Genomic DNA, 22,080 nt, shown 5'->3' on the forward strand with positions numbered 1-22,080 from the left:
GGACAAAAAAAGATTTTCTGTGTATCCCAAATAATTCTACTGGAAAGCCACTAGAAGTTAGGAACTACACTGAATTCTACTTCTTCCCCATCCAGTAGTTAATAATTCAGCCTTAAATTTAAAATCACTTAATGAGGGGGTTTTGCATCAGATAGCACAAGTAATTGTGAACAAGCTACGCAACAGTTTTTCAATTTCAGGGGTCAAAAAGTCAAATTATTGAAGGCAATGTGGAGTGTAATGGATTCAAACTGGTCTTTCTAGCTTCAATTCCAATCAAAACTGATGGAATGAAAGTCTCCCACTTCGGATTTGTAAAGGCCATCAGAAATAATTTTGGCAAGAAATCTCCCTACGAATCTAAGTAGCTGCAGCAGCTACTCACTTGAAAAATGCCTAAGGGAGGGGCAGAGTCTAGATTCACAACCACACTTTCCCACAACTGGAGTTTGACTTCAGCCAAACTCATCTCTTCAAAAGAATCAAAAAGCAGACAGCTCTAGGGCTTTACCCTTTCAAAACTCAATAACCCATACGAAGCATTGCATGGGATTTCTTTAATTACGACACCATCAGTCCTTTAATAGAGACTACAGCTTCATGCTGGTACACTGCAGAAGCACAGCTAACAGCTACATTCCCCTCCATCCCATAGTGTAAACAAGTCATGGTGCCAGGAAAGGCAAAAATCAAAAGACTTGGTTTCCACCCATCAGGAAAGGCCATTCGATAGTTACGTTAACACCGGGAGCAGACCCCCCACACTTGCTCTTCGGGTCTACACGTTAGAAATAGAGTCCAGTGCACATACTGGAGACTGGCTCCTGACTCAAAAATGGGAAAGCAGCAGAATGGTACAGAGGTTGCTTACCAAACCCATAGTTAAAAATGTAATGAAATATTAGTGATCAAGACACTTTTATATCACTAATATTTCAAGTCCACAAAACTGCCCAGAATTATCTCATCCTCATGATGGGTATGAGATCCAGGAGGGAGGGATATCATGACTAAGGTGAGGGTATTTTACTCTTTATAATAATTTCTCTTGAAATCATATTATTCATAATGGGAATCAAATACCAGGGAAATAAAGATGACAACAGACACAAATAAGGGGTTTATTGGAGCACGTTGTAATTAACCAACTTACTTTACACACGCTCCATTTTCAAGCTTAAATCCACTTCCACAAGCTGTTTTAAAAAGAAAAGTAAATAAATTGATTGTGTCTCACTCATACATCTACATTTCAATTGGTGTTTATACCAGCACAATAGCAGTATTAAGTCTACAAAGACACCAGTATAAGTGTGTGTGTGTATATGTAATTTAAAAATTATTATAAAAATAACAATCCAGAAGGACTGGCTCAAAGGGTACATTCATACCAATATTGTAGAAAAGTAAAAGTACACACAGGAAAATGGCATCCCATCACAGTAAGACCCAGAAAGCCTATACTTGCTGAACATGTATGTGCACATGGATCACAACTTGGGCGGATTCCCTGCTTCGCACAGTAATTAAGAGATATTACCCAAAATAAAACTCTAGAAGACAGAGACCAGGTGAAATTGTACCAATGAGGTCCAAGGACTTCTTGAGATCAGGCACACAGTTCTCAGAAAAAATTGTTTAAAGTACCCAAACCTTTTTAATAGAGTCATGCAGGTGTAAATGACACCATATTGGCAACCTGGGTGAAACACAAATCACCTTAACCATCTCGAAATTTCACATGGCCGATTATGATTGCAGACCACAAATCCAAAGACTTCAAAATCTGGGGCTTTATTTATTTTTTTAAGAATGGTATATGATTGGGTGATATGTTAGAAGGGTTTAAAATTATGAAAGGATGGGACAGGTTAGATTGAAGGAGACTGTTTCCAATAGCTGATGGGTCGAGAATGAGGGGCTCCAGACACTAAATTAAATGCAAGAGATTTAGCTCAGAGATAATAAACTTCTTTACAGAGTAAAGTGGAGCTGCGAAAAATCACGTTCAGGCTTAGTAGTTACAGCAGAAATTAATTCAACATTTAGGATTAGACTGGGTTGGTGGATAAAGGAAAGTGGTTTAAAAAGGGATATCGAACACAGCAGGTAAGTGAGAGTAATACCATTTGCTTGTGTTGAGGATAAATGTAGACATTGGGCACACTGCATTTTTCCTTGTTGTAACTTCTTTGCATAGGTTTGTAAACTTTTGAAATGAGGGGTTGAATTTTATGTTGCCGCCGAGATTACAGTGGCCGTACTCCGCAGAGCCGCCGATTATGTGGAGGGGGCGGTCCATCCCCAGCAACAGCTCAAGCACCTATGCCATTTTTAAGGGGCTTCGAGCCCTACATTACAACTTAAAAGTTTAAAAGCGACAGTGCACTGATAGTGATCTGAAGGTGTGGGAGTGCCAGGTGCTGCCACCAATATGGCACCGTAACAGATGGCGGGTAAGTACTTAATTCATTAATTTGCATTTTTTAAATAATGTAAATGCTGCTCCTGTCGCTGAGTGACGGGGAGGCTGCCACGAGGCCTTGCTGCCACCGGCAATATCGGGCCAGGCCTTCCTGGTATCGAGGCCCGTAGTGGGTCTCTCCTGGAGAGATTTTCTGAGCCCCCACCCCCCTACCATTGTGGGGGCTGTAAAATCCAGCCCAAGGATTATAACTATACATAGCGAGAGGGGACAACATGGTAGAGGGGTATGCTGATGCATCAATTACAATACAGAGTGCTGGGCTCAGATTAGGGGCTGGTTTCAGAATGACATCGGCAGACATTGGTCATCACTGTCTTCTTCTTTGGCCTCCTTATCTCGAGAGACAATGGATAAACGCCTGGAGGTGGTCAGTAGTGTGTGGAGCAGCGCCTGGAGTGGCTATAAAGGCCAATTCTAGAGTGACAGGCTCTTCCACAGGTGCTGCAGAAAAATTTGTTTGTCAGGGCTGTTGCACATTTGGCTCTCCCCTTGCGCTTCTGTCTTTTTTCCTGCCAACTGCTAAGTCTCTTCGACTCGCCACACTTCAGCCCTGTCTTTATGGCTGCCCGCCAGCTCTGGCGAACGCTGGCAACTGACTCCCATGACATGTGATCAATGTCACAGGACTTCATGTCGCGTTTGCAGACGTCTTTAAAGCGGAGACATGGACGGCCGGTGGGTCTGATACCAACGGCGAGCTCGCTGTATAATGTGTCTTTGGGGATCCTGCCATCTTTAGCACAACATTAACTACCAGAGATGTGCATTACATTACAAAAGTGAAGAGCACTCCACTGATCGTTTGAGGCAACAACTCCTGCAGTGGAATGTAATCCTACACCATGAAGTTCATGGAGTACAACAATCAAAATCATTAGGCTCACACAATGGGGAAATGAGAGAATCTTTCACATGGACATGGGCAAGTTAATTAGCTTTTCAGCTCTTAATCCATTTCAAGCCCCGACTGGGGTGGACTGGTTCATTTGGTTTTAGTGAATAATCTTTAAAGCCTAAAATGGCTCATCCCCAATGGCGGAGATATTTCAGAGTTTATGATTATATTTTCACCTGCAGTAACTTTAACAAGTAACATCGCTTAAAACACAGAACAGCAAGTTAGAACATGAGCTCTCAAACAATTGACAGATCTGGCCTCAAAAGTTGACAGTCCACTTTCCAGAAAGTGGAAGAAACAATTTGGAAGGAGACTATTACATTTTAAGTTTCGGCTGCACTCACTGTTTGTAATGGCACAGCCTCAAATTTCTATTCCCCTCCAGTCCGACAACCCTCAAATATTTCTGTGCTCCTCCAATTCTGGCTTTTTGCATATCACTGATTTTAATCGCTCAACCATCAGGTGCTGTGCTTTCAGCTGCCCCAATCTCCGGATTTCCTCCCTTAACCCTCGACCTCTCTCTCTTCCATTAAGATATTCTTTAAAAACCCACCTCTTTGACCAAGCTTTTTGTCATCTGTTCTAGCAACTCCTTATGTGGATCAGTGTCAAGTTATGTTTGCCAATGCTCCTGTGATGTACCTTGGAATGTTTTACTATGCTAAAGGTACTATAAATGCAAATTCTTTTAAACGCACCTAACAGCACAGTCACTGGGCAGATGTCACCTACCTTGGCAGCTTCGATCTGAAGCAGCAAACTTGTAGTAACCAGGACGACAGTTGCAGATAAAAATCCCATCGCCTGCTTTACATACAGAAGTGCGGATATCACAAGGATTCGGATTGCATGTGGATCTCGCTTTTTGTAAATGGTGGAGGAAGAGAGAAAAACAAGAAAAAGAAAAATTAGTTACAAGACATTTGCTTCCACTTTGTTTCTGTATGGTTTAGAATTTGGTAGACTTTTGCCTCTGCTGCGGAGTTTCTTTCACCTTGTTCCAACTGTACCCTTGATATTCAGGCAAACCAAAACATGGCCCTCAACTGCAGTGATACTGGATCAACACATCCTACTGGAGTACACATGCACACACAATGCTTTTTCAATTTATCCGCAACCTATTAAAATGAGTCAATTGTGGTTAATATAACATTGCATCATATCACCAAAGCCAAATTCCCTATAACTAAATACAGAAATTCATTAAAAAAAAAAGACATTTTCACCTCAAATAACAGTATGAGGGCTAATCAAACTGCCAACAGGCATATTTCATACCTTGGCTTGTTGAAACACAGAACTGAAGTGGAAAATATTTGCAAGCAAGCTTTACAAAGGCTTTGGTGCCAATACCACTTCATTGGTTTTCAACAGAGGCCACACTGCTGTAAATATCTATTGGTTTGGATGACCTTTTGGAGAATTACGATATTACAGTTGAGATCATTCAAAAAAAAAATCAACTGCATTAAGCACAAGAAACAAAATCAAAAACATGTGTTACAAATACCATCTTCAGAATAGAAAGTGAGATCTGAAAGCTGTTATGTAGACTTTCCCTCCCAAAGTTTAGATCCTGGTTTAAGCAAAAAACACAATTTTCATTTTCCCATCATTAAAGTCTTACTTTAAAAGAAGTCCTAATTCTTGGCTTAAAATGTATCCATTTTCTTTCCCTTCATAGAGCTGGTAAAGTTAATTTCCATTCCATCATCTAATGAACAGCTGGCAGAAGTTATGGACTATCTTACTCCCTATCCTAAACAACTGGTGAAAATTGGTGCCCATTTTAAGACCTCTGCACTGTGCAGGCCACTAATAGTAAGCGAGCGACATGGACTGCACTGATCATTGAGCAAAGTTTGACCTTCAAAGGCTGTGTCCAACCAAGTACCTGAGCCTTAAAATAAAGAATTTACTAAAGGGGCTGTGAATTTACGTATTCAAGGAGCATACTGCAACTTTCATCATCCTTTGCAGGCTCCTAGGAAGGATGCATAATTAAATGTTTTTAAATTGTTCTAATCTTGTGTAGTAGGAGCACTATGAATAACACCTAATGGCACCAGTGAGGCATTCACCACCTAAACGATGGTTGGGATAGATTTCGGAGCTGCAATCAGACACGGTCACCCATGAGAAAATGTCATACTCACAATAGTCACAGGAGTTCTAGTGCAGTATCGCTGTTCTCTTACTCTGTAATGTGACACCACCAAACAGCAGTCTGAGTGCTCTTATCCCTCTTTCTGCACCTGTGCCTCTGTCAATCTTTGTTTCCAGCACTCTGTTTCAGGAACCTGTTTCTGTATATCTCAGCCCATTTGTCTCTCTTTGTCTCACTGCATTGTGCTAATCAGTTTGTCTTTCTGCTCCCATTGAAGAAAACAGTTAGTGAATCTCAACACATTCCAAACCTCTTACTGCAGATTGTACTCTTTCATAGAGATTCTAGCTTTTTCTATTTTCTATGCCTGAAATGTTGAACAGTCTAAAATACTCAAAAGGAGTACTGCTTCAACGAATGCCACAAACTATGGCTAGTAATTCATCCAACTGTTACATTTATTCCACTGAAAGTCCCATCTTCTTGCCGGTGGGTCAAGCGTAATGTGTAAATTCCTAGTTGTTAAAAAGTAGTGGCCAATAGGAACTTATATTGTGAGCATAATACATTAATGCACCATTCAGATTTAAATGCACTCTGGGTGTCACACGCCTTCTCCCCAAAATTAAAAACTTGTAATTATGTATAATTCAAGCTTCTTAGGCTTGTAAATGTTTTACTGTGTTAAAAGGTGCAATATAAATGCAAGCCATTTTGTAAACTATCATAGAAAGCCTCTTGATCCTAGTTTCCCACGCAATGAAAATTCAAACTTTTTCCAACCAAGTACAGAACAAGGAATAAAACAAGCCAAAAAGTGTATCAGTCTCCTGGTCGGCCTCCCATCTTCCACCCTTCATAACTTGAACTTGTCCAAAACTCTGCTGCCCATATCTCAACTCTCAAAGTCCTATTCACCCATCACCTCTGTGCTCACTGACCTATCATTGGCTCCCAGTCCAGAAAAAGGTTCAATTTAAAAATATGTTCTCAAATCTTTCCATGGCTTTGCTCTCTCCATCTCTATAACCCTATCCATCTCTACAGCCCTCTGTGATCTCAGTGCTGCTCCAATTCTGGCCTGAATTGCCCCACCGTTGGCAGTTGTGCTTTCAGCTGCCAAGGCCATAAACTCCGGAATTCCTTCCCTAAACTTCTCCATCAAGACATCTCTTCGACCTAACTCTTTGACCAAGCTTTTAGTCATCTGTCCTAATATCTGTCACTGGGTATCAAATTTTGTTTGATAAAGCTCCTTTGAAATACCTTGGGATGTATTACTACATTAAAGGCACTGTATAAATAGAAGCTGTTGTTACATTGCCAATACTACAAAATGTTTTACTGTCATTTATATTTTTTTTCCACATTACAGTTCACAAATTAGGCACGACCAAACAGCTGCAACAAAGCTGTTCCAGCAACTGATGTTCAAAGCTTACAAAAGGGTACGCAGTCCTCATGGACTGAATTCATAAGCATGGTCAATGAAAAAAAAATTCAGGGTTTGTTGCTAAAAGTTGAAATCAATTTTTTTTTGGAGGGAGACAGGACCAGAATATTTTTTTAAAAATTAACAAGACTTCCAGCTTTTACTTTGTATGTGAGTAACACGAATACAATTTACCTGAAGGAATGCAGCCAGTCTGAGGCAACACAGGCAGTTACAGATATGGTCAAGATGCGAGAGGCATGGCTGACCACTTCAATGTAATAGTACAAACATAGTTGATGGCATTGACTATTACAAAGACAATTTAAAATTTTCTTAACCAACTGAGCGGAAAAGAAAATAGAACAGTGGGCACAGCCTTTCTTGGAAAATGCGTACATGGAGGGGTAGGGTTGGGGAGGGAAGGGGAGCAGAGAAAGAACAACCTAACTTGCATTTTAGAATACAAAACCTGTCGCCAAAAATATGCCCCAAATTCCCTGTCCATGAATAGGTGTACTTTGGTCATGAAGACAACTCAAATAGATGTTATCTTTCAATTGTCGAGGCAATTTCACAAGGGATATAGAGAGTGTATATTGCTGATTTATTGAACTTCAACCCCAGGCACTCACTTACCAATATAACGGTCTGAAGGCGATATTAGCTTACAGGATACACAATCTTTAATGCCATTTTTGATACTTGTGGTGATAGATTCAACTGTTGCATTGGAAGAACGTGCAAAAATGTTGTCCACAAAAGCTTCAACACTCCCTTTTCTGAAAGGGCAAAGTATGGTAAATGAGAATAAGTGTAATTATATACAAACGGTTCATTTATACAGTCAACTCATTGCTTGTAGCATCTACCGAGCCACAGATTAATGCCTTAGCTTGCTAATTAAGCCAATTCTGTTTGCAACTTGAACCAGAGGCTTTCAAAATTTACATATCATTTTTGAATACATCTACTTGAAGCCATAGGCTTTCATGATCTAAATGCGAAAGCAAGATTTGATCTGAAGGCACGATAAGAGTCAGCAATAGAAATGCTTGGAAAACATGTCAAAGACACAGGAGGGAAGATGGAAATGTAACTTTTTGCCGGAGACTTGCAAAAAACTTTCGTCAAGCCAGCAATTATGTTGAGAATTGTACCAAGGCAAATTATCTCAATTATTGTGTTACATTGACCTGTGTTCTTTGGATTGGGAGGGAAATGAGAAAAAGAGATAGCATTCAAGAGCAATGCATGTAGTCAGAGAGTGAACACTTCAATACTCACTCAACTTTCTAGCATCTACCTTTTCACTCATTCTGTTTTTAGATGCAATGGATTAGAGATCAGCCACTGAAGCCGTGCACAGTTCTCCAGATTGAAAGCAGTCTAAGTTGCCGTACATTTATTTGGGGGTTTTTTTCCCCCTCAGTTTATAACTAACTGGCATATTTGACGACCATTAGTTTGTATTTACATTGCATGACAGCTTGCATTTATTAATAGTTTATTCGAAGCAATATCTGTTTTATATTTATGATAAAGCGTCTCAAGTCTGTTCCAGTTCTGATGTTAATGATCGGAATTTGGAAGAATTCCCATGACTTTTTAGGACCAGGCCTCAACTCAAGAGCCAAACTACATTGCCTATATATTCTGGAACTTCTTGCACAAACAATCCTGGTTTTGGCCAGTTTTATATCCATTCCCCCTCGAGCAGTATCCTTAAGTCATTACCAATTTTGAAAGTCACTCATTTTGCAGCTCCACAAACTTCACTTAACTTCTGGGACCAGCTCCAATTTTCTTTGCAGACACCAATGAAAGTCATTTTTAGGCAACACAGTTGTGCTCCGATTTAGATTTTAATCACCAACTCAACAATACCAAAAGAAAAAAAAAATCCACTGAAACCAGACTTTGGTATCCAATTTGCATTAAATCCAGAAGACTACTCAAAACAAATGGACCATTCAGCTGGAAAAAAAGGATGGTAGACACTTCTATGTACAACCAGGTTTGCCTGTACTAAGTAACTTGACAGATAACACCATCCTGTTAGCGCAGAAAATGTGAAGAAAAGAGAGGGAAAAAGCACTGTTTTAAGGAGCATGGATTTCTAATCCCTGGTAATGCACAAAGGAACTGGTAGTTTGACATTTTACACAAGCAGTTTTGATTACCACCTACATATAATGTCAAGTGTACAATTCTTCCATCTACCAAATGAGATGAGCTGTTTAAACTTTAGTACACGTTCCAGAATTCGCCACATACTCAACTTAAGCACCTGCAACAAGCTGTACCCATCTGCCACTTGGCAGGCTGCAGACATGATGTAGTGGGTGCATCAGGGTGGAGGCCTTCATGTCAAGACAGTACAAAAACAACCTATGCAAAAATCATACACTGACTGAAGTAACTGAGTCAAACTCAGTTGATTTGTATGAACATGCCGAGCTGTACAAGAGTCACACCCAAGTCAGCAAAATAATTGAAACATTTGTCACCTGTGTAGTGGTTGAATAGAGCCTTAATTCAAATTTATAATTGCTTAAAGGTCAACATCTGAGTTTTTTTTTTTAAAGACAGCATATCCCACTAATGTGAACTTACGAATTAGGAGTAGGCCATTCAGCCCATCGCGCCTACTGCACCATTTGATAAGATCATTGCTGATCTCAGTGAGGCCTCAATTCCACTTTCCTGTCTGCCCTCCATAAACACCTGTCTATCAAGAATCTATCCAACTCAGCCTTGAATATATTCAATGATCCAGCCTCTACTGCTCCGAGAAAGTGAATTCTGCAGACTAGCGACCGAGAAAAAAAAATTATATTCTGGTTATGTGCGCAATTTCACAGCATTCATCCAATCATTACCTCAAAGTACTGAATCTATTCATTGTTCAACTAGGTCTTCACTGTTTTAATTTTTAAAAGAATTGGAGCATAACTTGACAAATGTTATTTGTAATATTTCTTAGAACCATCTAAGGAAAATAGCTGTTTGCCTTCAAAAATGGAACAGAGGATAAGAACTTGAAGTGAATAATCTGATCAATGGAAATCGAAGAAACCATAAACACAGGGAATCAGTACTAGCTTGTGCAGTACACAAACTTTCAAGGATCTCAACTCCCCGCTTCCACACTTGGTGGATACTTCAGGCTATAGAGTGCTTTATTGACACGGCAACATTCTGATTTAGTTGGGAAGGCTTCCTTTGCATTTGTTGGGGCTTTATTTACTTATGTTAAGCTTCTTTTAGTTTGATTGGACTGTGTTTCTTTCTTATAATAGTGGCGTCCTAAAAGGTCCACTTGTGAGGATTCTTATTTAGGGACCCTGGGGTAACCCACCCTTGCTTTGCCCAAGCTTTGGAATACCCTTCCTACGTCTCTCTGCCTCACTTTCCTCTTTCAAGACATGCCTTGAAACCTACCTCTTTGACCAAGCTTTTGGTCATCTGACCTAATATGTCCTTTGGTGGCTCAGTAGCATACTTTGTTTAATATTGCTCCTGTAAAGCCCATTGGGACATTTGATTATGTTAAAGGTGCTTTACAGCCAACCAAATCGGAACTCAGTGATGCCATTGATTCCCTAGCCAGCGGAAAAGCCCCTGGGAAGGACAGCATTACCCCTGAAATAATCAAGAGTGCCAAGCCTGCTATACTCTCAGCACTACATGAACTGCTATGCCTGTGCTGGGACGAGGGAGCAGTACCCCAGGACATGCGCGATGCCAACATCATCACCCTCTATAAAAACAAAGGTGACCGCGGTGACTGCAACAACTACCGTGGAATCTCCCTGCTCAGCATAGTGGGGAAAGTCTTTGCTCGAGTCGCTCTGAACAGGCTCCAGAAGCTGGCCGAGCGCGTCTACCCTGAGGCACAGTGTGGCTTTCGTGCAGAGAGATCGACTATTGACATGCTGTTCTCCCTTCGTCAGATACAAGAGAAATGCCGTGAACAACAGATGCCCCTCTACATTGCTTTCATTGATCTCACCAAAGCCTTTGACCTCGTCAGCAGACGTGGTCTCTTCAGACTACTAGAAAAGATCGGATGTCCACCAAAGCTACTAAGTATCATCACCTCATTCCATGACAATATGAAAGGCACAATTCAACATGGTGGCTCCTCATCAGAGCCCTTTCCTATCCTGAGTGGTGTGAAACAGGGCTGTGTTCTCGCACCCACACTTTTTGGGATTTTCTTCTCCCTGCTGCTTTCACATGCGTTCAAATCCTCTGAAGAAGGAATTTTCCTCCACACAAGATCAGGGGGCAGGTTGTTCAACCTTGCCCGTCTAAGAGCGAAGTCCAAAGTACGGAAAGTCCTCATCAGAGAACTCCTCTTTGCTGACGATGCTGCTTTAACATCTCACACTGAAGAATGCCTGCAGAGTCTCATCAACAGGTTTGCGTCTGCCTGCAATGAATTTGGCCTAACCATCAGCCTCAAGAAAACGAACATCATGGGGCAGGATGTCAGAAATGCTCCATCCATCAATATTGGCGACCACGCTCTGGAAGTGGTTCAAGAGTTCACCTACCTAGGCTCAACTATCACCAGTAACCTGTCTCTAGATGCAGAAATCAACAAGCGCATGGGTAAGGCTTCCACTGCTATGTCCAGACTGGCCAAGAGAGTGTGGGAAAATGGCGCACTGACACGGAACACAAAAGTCCGAGTGTATCAGGCCTGTGTCCTCAGTACCTTGCTCTACGGCAGCGAGGCCTGGACAACGTATGCCAGCCAAGAGCGACGTCTCAATTCATTCCATCTTCGCTGCCTTCGGAGAATACTTGGCATCAGGTGGCAGGACTATATCTCCAACACAGAAGTCCTTGAAGCGGCCAACATCCCCAGCTTGTACACACTACTGAGTCAGAGGCGCTTGAGATGGCTTGGCCATGTGAGCCGCATGGAAGATGGCAGGATCCCCAAAGACACATTGTACAGCGAGCTCGCCACTGGTATCAGACCCACCGGCCGTCCATGTCTCCGTTATAAAGACGTCTGCAAACGCGACATGAAATCGTGTGACATTGATCACAAGTCGTGGGAGTCAGTTGCCAGCATTCGCCAGAGCTGGCGGGCAGCCATAAAGACAGGGCTAAATTGTGGCGAGTCGAAGAGACTTAGTAGTTGGCAGGAAAAAAGACAGAGGCGCAAGGGGAGAGCCAACTGTGCAACAGCCCCAACAAACAAATTTCTCTGCAGCACCTGTGGAAGAGCCTGTCACTCCAGAATTGGCCTTTATAGCCACTCCAGGCGCTGCTTCACAAACCACTGACCACCTCCAGGCGCGTATCCATTGTCTCTCGAGATAAGGAGGCCCAAAAGAAGAAAGGTGCTTTATAAATATAAGTTGTTGTTGTTGGCAGTCCATCTAAATAGGCCTACGTGCATTTTCAAGCTGAAAGCAGGATTAAGTACATGTTCAGAGTTACCCAGCATTTTGAGGGTCTAGATTAAAAGCGGATACTTACTCAAGCTTCCAAACAATAGACTTGTAGTAGGAATGGTTGTCTTTGAAAAAAGCCTTCATCTAATTACAACAGGGGAGAAGGAGAGAAAACAACAAGTTTAGGAATCACATCAGCTTATCTATCTTGTTGCAGCAGCATTTTCACACCCAAAAAGTAGTTTTCACAGATATTTTCGCAAAAGAAGTTTTGATTTTACAATGCTGCATATTGTTAAATTACTACTACATTTAGTTGCAGTGGTAGGAAGTGAAGGAGAACACATGCGCCCCAATTAAGAACGAGAAACAAGAAGCCCTCGATAGCAAGTTGTAGGCAGCTAGATAGACCAAAATAAAATAAAAAATCCTTGAGAAAAGTAAAGCAACTTGAACATTCAGGACACGTTACTGCTAAAAATCATGGTAATGTACATTTCTCACCTTCTTGTGAGCACATTGCAGAAAATAGCACTTCAAATAGAAAAGTGCAGATTCTGGGCACTAGTTCCCGAGTTTCTCTTCCTCCATTCAATTCAGTCATGACAACAAAGGTTTCACTTGTTTATTAAACACTTACATAATTGGTCAGTGAATCAATCACAAATCCAGCAGGATGCCCATCTTAATGGAGCTCAACTAGCCGAGGATAGGCTAGCTAGCAGCAGTATTTGAATGCTTAATGCCGGATGTGATTTATATGCTTTCACGATTCTTTATGTGGACAGTACTTTTGGGCAAGTTTCACAAGCTTTCAATCATTACAAGTAGCCCCACGACCTATGCTGGAGGACAGTGATCAGATTGAAGAATTTGGGGTTCTTCCACAACTGCAGAAGACTTAACTGGTGACTAAACTTTGAAGTTCCGTCTCATAAGGGGGAAAAAAATGTCCACTATCAAATTGCCAGGGAGATATCCATGGACACTGGGCAATTTTAACCTGAATTGCTGTGTGGAGCAGGCAACTGATACATTAGCTATGATGAAATATGGAAAAAAAAAAGTTAAGCTTGCTGGATGGTAACTAACCTCTTTCTCTAATGCGTTTGCAGTGTCAGAGAATGCCTTTGAGCTTTTGTCATTCATGTCATCTGTAAAACTGACATTTTTTAAGTGCAATATTCCAGGGAAGATTCTCGCTAGAAAGGAGACAGCAATAAAACATTGGCATGTTGATCATCTAGCCTAAACAATTAAAAATCACAGACACACAGATTGCTTTCCAGTCTTCTGCTTTGAAACCATGAGGAAAGAGAGATTATGGGCTATGAGTTCCTGTTATTGTCATTTTCAGTTTGCCAGCCAAAGTAATCCCAAAAAAAAGTCTCACTAACAGTAGGAAAATGTTCTACAAATAGATACTGATAGTTAAAAATACATGGTCATTATATGTAACAAAACAAATAATTCAGTCATCTTTAACACCAGTGAAAATGACTGCACAAGAAACATCTGCTGCAGGTCCTTCAGGGAATGGACAAAATGGTGTATGGTGGAAGAGTAAATTTGTTACTAGGAGAGTGCATTACATTGTCAGGACAAACATTTCTACAGTAAAAATGGAAAATCCTAACCAGCCAACTATTTGATATTTTTAAACTTGTATTTATATAGCACGTTCCATCCCTTCAGGTTACCTCAAAGCATTTTAGAGCCAATTAATTTTGAAATGTAGGTAGATGCAGCAGTCAATTTTTTTTTGATGGTGTTAGCTAAGGGTTGAAGGTTAGGCAGCACACTAAGATTTTGCTGCTCTTTGAGTAGTGCTAGGAAAACAGGGAGATGGGCCTTATTCAGGTGGGGGTAAAGATATAATCTGAAGGATATCTTTGACAATGCAGCAATCCATCAGTAAGTAATGCACAAAAGTGTCCTTCTATGTTGGTGTAGTCAAGTTTGTAGAGGGTTTTGAACCCCCAAACTTCTGACTCAAAAAAGGAGAGTTCTACTACTCAGCCAAATTCATGTTGAAGAAACTAAAGGGGCTGAATTTTACCAGCCCCACAACGCCGCGGGTCGTAGCAGAGGGCCGGTAAAATTCTGCGGGGAGTGGCCTGCCTCGACCCGCAATGTCGTGAACGGCCCGCTGCATACTACTGGCAGCGGGGGAGGACCTTAGTGAGGCCTCCTGCTCCCCCACCCACCGCCTAGCGGCGGGCCCTTCATTTGCATATTAAAATTAACCTAAAGGAAATGTAAATAAATTTACCTGCAGGCAGCGGCCGTCCCATGCTGATTTTACACCCGCCGTCCGTACGTCACACACCTTCGGAACGCTGTACTGAGTTCCGAGGCGAGAACCGGGGTGGGGTGGGGTGGGGGAGTGGGCAAAACACTGTTTATAGGTTGTGGGGATGTTGGGAATGGTAAGGAAAGGAAAATGATAGAAGGTTGGGTGGGGGGTGGGGGGGGTGCGGGCGGGGGAACGGGGCGGGGAGGGAAGGTCGGTTAGGGAATAAGGTGAGTTTTGTCAATAAGGGCCAATTAAATGACCATTGTGGGGGAAGGGCCTTCATTTCCTAATTGTTTATTTTTATTTTTTTAAATAGGCACCACTGAAACTTTATAAATTTAAATCTTTGTTAAGGGCTCAAAGCAGTGGCGGCAGACGCTGTTGCCTCCCCCTCTATGTTATCAGGGGCGGCTGCTCCGCCCCCTCTATTGTAATCAGCCCTCGCGCATAATATCGCGGGGGCTGTGCGGCAGCTCTTCTGCATCAAAAGGCTGCCAAATTCAAAGCGTGACGCGCAAATTAAATCCAGCCCAAGATAACTATTAAATTTTCAGCATTAATTACAATGCAATCAACATTGGAAATAAGACAACATTTCTCCCAAAGTGGTCAACTTAGTTTGACAAGTGGAAAGAAAATATTAAATACACATGAAAGAAAAATTGTACCAGATTATGAAGTATTAAAAAATAGCATTTTTGTGGACCCATTTCCTTTATTCATTCCACATTTCCTAGCCAAGGGGTGGATAAAGTCAGGGCGCATTCCATTCCAATAATTTCCCCCTACCCGACTTTAAAATCAGTCTCTGATAGTGCAAGGACAGACACATGGACACACACAAACCGATGGACACACCAGCAAAAAAGACAAGGTGCTTGCAGTTCAGTGAAGCACTTTTGCTCTTACTGGCTTGTATATTGAGGGCAGTTTGTGGCCAGAAAATGAGTATATGTAATTGTGTCAGTTTTTTTAAAAATTTGTTTTGTGGGATGTGGGCATCGCTGACTAGGCCAGCATTTATTGCCCATCCCTAATTGCTCTTGAACGAAGTGGCTTGCTTAGGTGATTTCAGAGGGCATTTTAAGAGAATCAACCCACATTGCTGTAGGCCTGGAGTCACATATAGGCCAGACCAGGTAAGGACAGCAGATTTCCTTCCCTAAGGGACATTAGGTGAGCCAGATGGGTTTAGTTAGCATCAGTGATTCAAAACCAATCATGCAGAATATTGCATAATAATTTGAAGCAGTAGCTATCCTGCAGTATGAAGGGAAGAAGCTTGTGCATTTTTTCTTAAAAGTTCATCCATGGTATAAGCAGGACAGCAATAATCATGGTAGCCAGTTACTGCACAACCCCTCAAATATGCATCTCCACAATACAAATACAACATTAAATCTACCCCCAGTTGAGGGAAGTCTTAAGCTGCTTTTCTTCTGGATCATTAGTATTAGCGAATCCTGGCAAGTTTCCTTACAGCTACGAGGGACCAACATGTCAACAGCTGCTGCCACTGGCTTGGGTCTCATGTAATATTAAAAGTAGCCTCAATGCAGCAAGAGTTTGATATACACATCATAAAACTGTAACATTGAGAATTTTTTTTTTTTACCTGTTACACAGCTATTGCCTTGTTCACCGAAGCCAGGAGGACATCGACAGACATATGTTGAAAATAAATTCTCACATTTGCTGTCTGGAGGACAGTTTGCATTTGCACAATGATCTGGAAGCCAAGACAAAATAGCAATATCAACATTTATTATTCACAGAATTAATCTATAATATAAAGTCACATCCACATATTGTTTGAAATTTACTGGACACAAATAAATCAAAAGCTTTGGATAAGAAGAACAGCTTACAACATTTTATTACAAGTTTTATCAAATGTAATTAAAGGGAAGTTCATAATCTTCAGTGGATTTTAACAATAGGACTTAAATTTACCCAAGCCCTGAGCAAGCCATTGTCAACTGTAGTTACAGAACTGATCACAAAATCGATAAGTGCTGCAAGGAATCTCTCAAGCTTCACCAATCACTTAAATCACAGCCGTCATGGTCTCAGTCCAGAAGTTTTTAAAATAACCTATTCTGTGACCAATGCAAGATGAGGGGACAGTCGGACAACTATTGCACCTACTTCAGCTCAGCCCCTTCGCTGCTGATTCTACAAGGAGCAGATTCCAATTCCAGTGCAAAGCTTTAAAACACACATTCACCTTCTGCTTCCTGAACTCACTGACGCCTGAATCAAATAAGCTTGAACCTATAAGAGGAGTTTAACTGAGATCTGGACTAACTCCTTGGCCACACCCTTACATAACTCAAAAACTCTTGCACTTTAAGAAATGATTTACCTGGTCAACTGATTAATTATGTAGAAGCTAGAAGGCACTGTTGGGGAAACTCTTTAGACACACAATGCAGGCCATGTAATTAGTTGAAAAGGGAGAACTGGGAAAGCAGAAGCTTTCCAAGAACACAAGATAATTACAGATGAGGAAGGCCAGTCAATCTTAAACTTATCTAGAGAGATTCCAATGTTTCCCACTCCCACCACTGTAGTACTCCAACTGTTTAACTGGCTCCAGAATTTTGTCTCCACTACTCTATCTAGCAGTTTATTCATACAAAATGATCAGCATGTGAAAGAATTTACTGATAGCGGTTCTAATGTACTGAGTGGTGAAAGAAACCACCTTGTAGCATAAAACTAAATAGCTTTACTGAACAAAATGGAAAACTGATTTATTCAAATCTATAAACAAATCAGATGTTTATTTATACAACAGAAACTATTTCACAACAGTAACCATCACTCACACGAATGGAAAATTTAACTTTCCATTGGGTCTCATGCAAGGTTAGTTTTTATTTTAAAAAATCCAGCAATGTCTCCTTCATTCATGTATTGACCTGATTTTCTTATTAACAAAGACATTCCATGGATTACAAGGTAACAACTTTTAACTATTTTTCTTTTCTCTCAAAATATTGTCCACTATTCACTCCTCAAGTTTACTTTTCCTAGACTTGAATTCATACTAGAATACTTGGACTGTTTCTTATTCCAAAAAGATTCTATATTCAGATTTCATCTGGCAAAATGCTGACTGCTCAAAGCAGTTGCCATTAAAGTTTTCACTACAACTCAACATATTTACTATACACAGTAGAAATTAAGGTCATTATGACTGACAAGATTCAAGGTCAACTCATAACAAATGTTTAACTGAGAGCAACAACACTTGGCAGGAGGGAGTTGCATCAACTATGCCCATGGAGAAATTTAGTTCATCTTACCTATATATTTTTGGTAGGTACTTGGACCCACAACACTGCTGTTCTTAACATTGTTACAAAATGGCTACTTGAATCACAATTATTGGTAACACTAATGAAGTGTAGTTAAATGCTAACCACAAATTAACTGACATGCTTTCTAACAAAATGGAGTAAAGCAGTTTACTACATTGAGAAAAAATATCAACAGAAGCAAAAATGTTGGCACCTTACCTGCAGGATTTGGAGACTGTGTTGTGGACCAACTCGAATTGGAAATTCCTGTACTCTGAGTCGTCACCTCACTTGTAGCATTCATTAGCACTGTAGCATTCATTGGCACTGTAACAGTCACTGGCACTGTAACAGTCACTGGCACTGTAACAGTCACTGGCACTGTAACATTCGCACTGGTTTCAGTGGTTGCAGACGTGTTGGTTGATGTAATGTTAAGTGTAACCACCGTAGAGGTTTCATTAAAGGAAACTGCTGTTGACGCTGTAATAGTCGTAACTCCACTTGTAGCTGGTATGCCAGTTGATGCATTATGAGGTGTGGCAATGATAGTTGTGTGCTCGAGTGTTGAAGTTTGGGTGACGTTAACTGTATTATTTGCCAGCATCTCAGCTGTGGCTGCCATTTGAGTAGTTGGAGCCTCTGTTATTGTACCGGTCATGTTAACTGGGGAGCTTGTGGTAACAAATGTTGTATTTGCAAGAGAAGTTTGCACTTCAGTTGTGCTCATATTTTTCTCAGTCAAAGAGGATATTTCACTGGTCATTGAAATAGTTGAGGAGTTTGTTGAAAGAGTTGTATTGAACATGGCATCAGTGGATGTCATTGAAGCTCCCTCAGAGCCAGAACTGGATGTTGAAGTAGTGCTTCCATTGGCCAGATTTTGTTTTGAAGTGGACATTAGTTCAGTTGTCGGAAGGGTCTGAGGTTCCGCTGACGTAACAGAGCTTGATGGAATGGATGTCACAAGAGTCGTTCCAGTGGTATTTGTTCCTTCTGAAAGAAATAGTTACTCATATCATTGGAAAATATTTTACAATTTTAAAGCCACACAACCCCTGCTGAAAAGTAGTCATTTCTAACTTTTGTTAAGTGAGATTTATATTGGTCTTTTAGATCATCGGAGCGATGACTGATTTGTCATGTGCTTGCTATGGTAATAGTCTGAATTAAGTCATTAAGTGCAGTACGGTGTGAATCAAGTGTCAGTCTGTTTGAAGGCATTGGTTTGGTGGTTAGTTTTTAAAAAGAGATCTCTGCCCCAATTTTAGAGTTGTAACGACGGTGAAACTGTCAGCATTCAACATAATTATCCTGCAAAACAGAGAGTGACTTCTGGCACCTGCATATGTGCAATTGAACACGGAAACTCTGAAATAAAAACAAGAAATGCTGGAACTGGGTTCCGAAGAAGGGTCACTGACCCGAAATGTTAACTCTGCTTCTCTTTCCACAGATGCTGCCAGACTTGCTGAGTGGTTCCAGCATTTCTTGTTTTTATTTCAGAGTTTCCAGCATCCGCAGTATTTTGCTTTTATTTTACGGAAACTCTGATGTTATCAGTTATTTCTTGCTCCTCTACAGGTTGCACTGTTGGAAGCCCCATTTTTAGAAATCACTGAACTGATGAGCATCCCCTTTTACACTGTAATATTGTTGTTAAAAACCAATGAAAATGTTAATGTGATGTAACTGGGTTTTTAAACACCATTGTAGGTCTTAACTCTGTTGAACAACCTATCTGGCTCTGAAAAACTAATTTTATATTTGCGTCATCAAATTTTTCCCCACGATAAAAATTCCATAGTTTAATATAAAAATTTTACATTTACTATATTTCAGTTTTGAATGTGTATGGCCCAATCTTAATAAATGTTAGGAGTGCAAACTAAAGAGTCAAGGGTAATCAGTGCATTTCACTTCCTAATTTGCTGTCTGAGAGAATGCTTCATAGCAATTGGCTACTTACCCTGTTTGATGCCTTCTCTGTTACTGGATGCCTCAAGATCCCCTCAACTTGGCGTCACATTCAAATTAACACTGGGAAAGGCAAAATCCATGCTAGAGATCGCTAGATCTTTGTGGGCATCTTTCTTTAAAGTCAGCATGGAGCACCGCTGCTTTTCCACTGACCACAAACCTGGGCCTTTAAATATTACCATCTTTAAATTTATTTAATATTTGACTTCGAAAAAAAAACAGTCCATGAAAATTACGGGACTATATTTGTTCACTATCATCTCGCTGCATGTACCAAGTACTTTGCCAACTCCTTTAACAGCAAATTTACTGAAGCAACATACTACAAGACTGACTTGAGGTTAAAAATATTACACATCAATATTGAGATACAGCCCTCATTTAATATAAATATCTATGACAGTACAAAAATTTTTAAATGTTTATTCCTCCTATCAAATATTTTATTCCCAATTATTTACTTCTTTTTGCAATATTTGCATTAATTTTTCTCTGGTGTTCTCCTCAAAAGCTCTCTCCTGTCCTGGTATGCTTCAATGGGCAAGATTGGAACCAAGCAAATGTAGTCCCACTGAGCTAGACAATGGAGGCAAAAAATTGGCAGATGATGTAGTGAACTGTCTCAAAGGCTGCAGAAAGGTAGAAGAGGACGAGGGATGCACTGTATGCCCTCAGACATATATTTGATCCTTGCATCCCATGTTGGATCTATAATTCTTAAGAGATCGGGTGGCACTGTCCATTATATTACAATACCCATCCATTCATCCCCCACCTCCAACTCTGTCTCTGGACACCAGTATCTGAACAGGTGGTCATTTGCTGTAGGCCAGACTCGCTAAATTAGTGTCGAAGGCAGAGTTTAAAAGAACTTTAAACTTCCCTCTCCTGAAGAAACAATCTCAAATGACAAAAACATGCATCCCTTGTTTAATGTTTATTTAATGATTTAAAGAATTTAAAAAAAGTGTTAACAAAAATCTTTTATTTCTGATGTTTTTCTCCACTGCTCATACCTCAATTATTTTAACTTTTCTGCCTGAAGTACTTAGTTGCAAAGAACCAAAGTGAAAATACAATTTCCAGGATGTATCTCTCCAAGTGTCAACAGTAACTATAACTTTCAAGTCCTTCAACGTATTGTTGCCTCCCTAAATGAGCCCACCTTTCCCACAATTCTACTCAAAGTCCTGAATGACATCCTTTGTGGCCGTGCCCACCGTGCATCCCTCGTCCTCTTCTACCTTTCTGCAGCCTGAGACAGTTCACTACATCATCTGCCAATCTTTTGCCTCCATTGTCTAGCTCAGTGGGACTGCATTTGCTTGGTTCCAATCTTGCCCATCGAAGCATACCAGGAGCATCCCCAGAAATGGCTTCTCTTTCCACTTCATGACCCTCAGAATCCCACAAGGATTTATCCACGGCCTCTTCCTCTTCACCAAACACAGTCCTTGGCAGCATTCATCTGCAGACATGGTGCTGGACTCTTGGCACCAGGCCGATGGGGATGGGGGTGGGGTGAGCCCCACTTCTGTCTTTTCCTGCCCCCCTGGAGTGATCCTACGGTCTTTTTCCATCTAGGTTTCACGAGCCGGGATCCCCATCCCTTTAAAGACAGGGATCCTGCCTCCGAGATGCCAGCCAATCACAGGGCCAGTACTGCAAAGGCCTCGGACCCAGGCCCAGCACTGAAATCCTGGACCGGAGGTAGGTAAAGTGAGAGGTCACTGGGGTCAGTCTGGAAGGCCCCCAGCGAGGGGGTGGTTGTGCAGTCCGGGGTTGGGGGGGAGGGGGGGGGGGGGGGGGGGAAGGGGGGGCGGAGGGTGAAGCTGTTCTTGGCGGGGGTCCTCTGTGGGCCACAGATTACCCACAGAGGACGGACCGCACCCCCCTCCCAAGCCCGCAGGAAGGTCACCTCGTGTTACAAGGTGACCTCCCCACATGGAGGAGGCCACCACTCCAGCCCCACCCTAGACGCTGGTAAGATCCAAGCGGCAGCAGGAAGAGGCCCTGAATTGGCTGTTAATAAGCCACTTACAGGCTCAATTGGCCTCTGGGAGAGAAGGCTGCGTCAGCCTATCCTTTTATTACTGATCATGTGACAGATTGTCAAAATGGACTCTGGGCAATGCAGTTTCAGAGAAATGC

General features: G+C 41.3%; 1 protein-coding gene across 1 annotated transcript in view; it reads right to left on the reverse strand.

The window, feature by feature from the left end:
• The window catches only part of LOC137347929 (protein HEG-like), a 74,055-nt gene that overhangs the window by 12,344 nt on the left and 39,631 nt on the right, over positions 1-22,080 (reverse strand). Inside the window, exons 2-8 of the mRNA XM_068012984.1 lie at positions 18,169-18,945; positions 16,260-16,373; positions 13,441-13,550; positions 12,434-12,492; positions 7,571-7,713; positions 4,122-4,250; positions 1,154-1,196 (exon numbers count right to left, since the gene is read on the reverse strand). Of these exons, the coding sequence (XP_067869085.1) occupies positions 1,154-1,196; positions 4,122-4,250; positions 7,571-7,713; positions 12,434-12,492; positions 13,441-13,550; positions 16,260-16,373; positions 18,169-18,945 (1,375 nt within the window). The remainder of the gene's footprint in view (positions 1-1,153; positions 1,197-4,121; positions 4,251-7,570; positions 7,714-12,433; positions 12,493-13,440; positions 13,551-16,259; positions 16,374-18,168; positions 18,946-22,080) is intronic.

This window comes from Heterodontus francisci, chromosome 33 (assembly GCF_036365525.1).
Source record: "Heterodontus francisci isolate sHetFra1 chromosome 33, sHetFra1.hap1, whole genome shotgun sequence".
In the NCBI taxonomy this organism is placed as follows: domain Eukaryota; kingdom Metazoa; phylum Chordata; class Chondrichthyes; order Heterodontiformes; family Heterodontidae; genus Heterodontus; species Heterodontus francisci.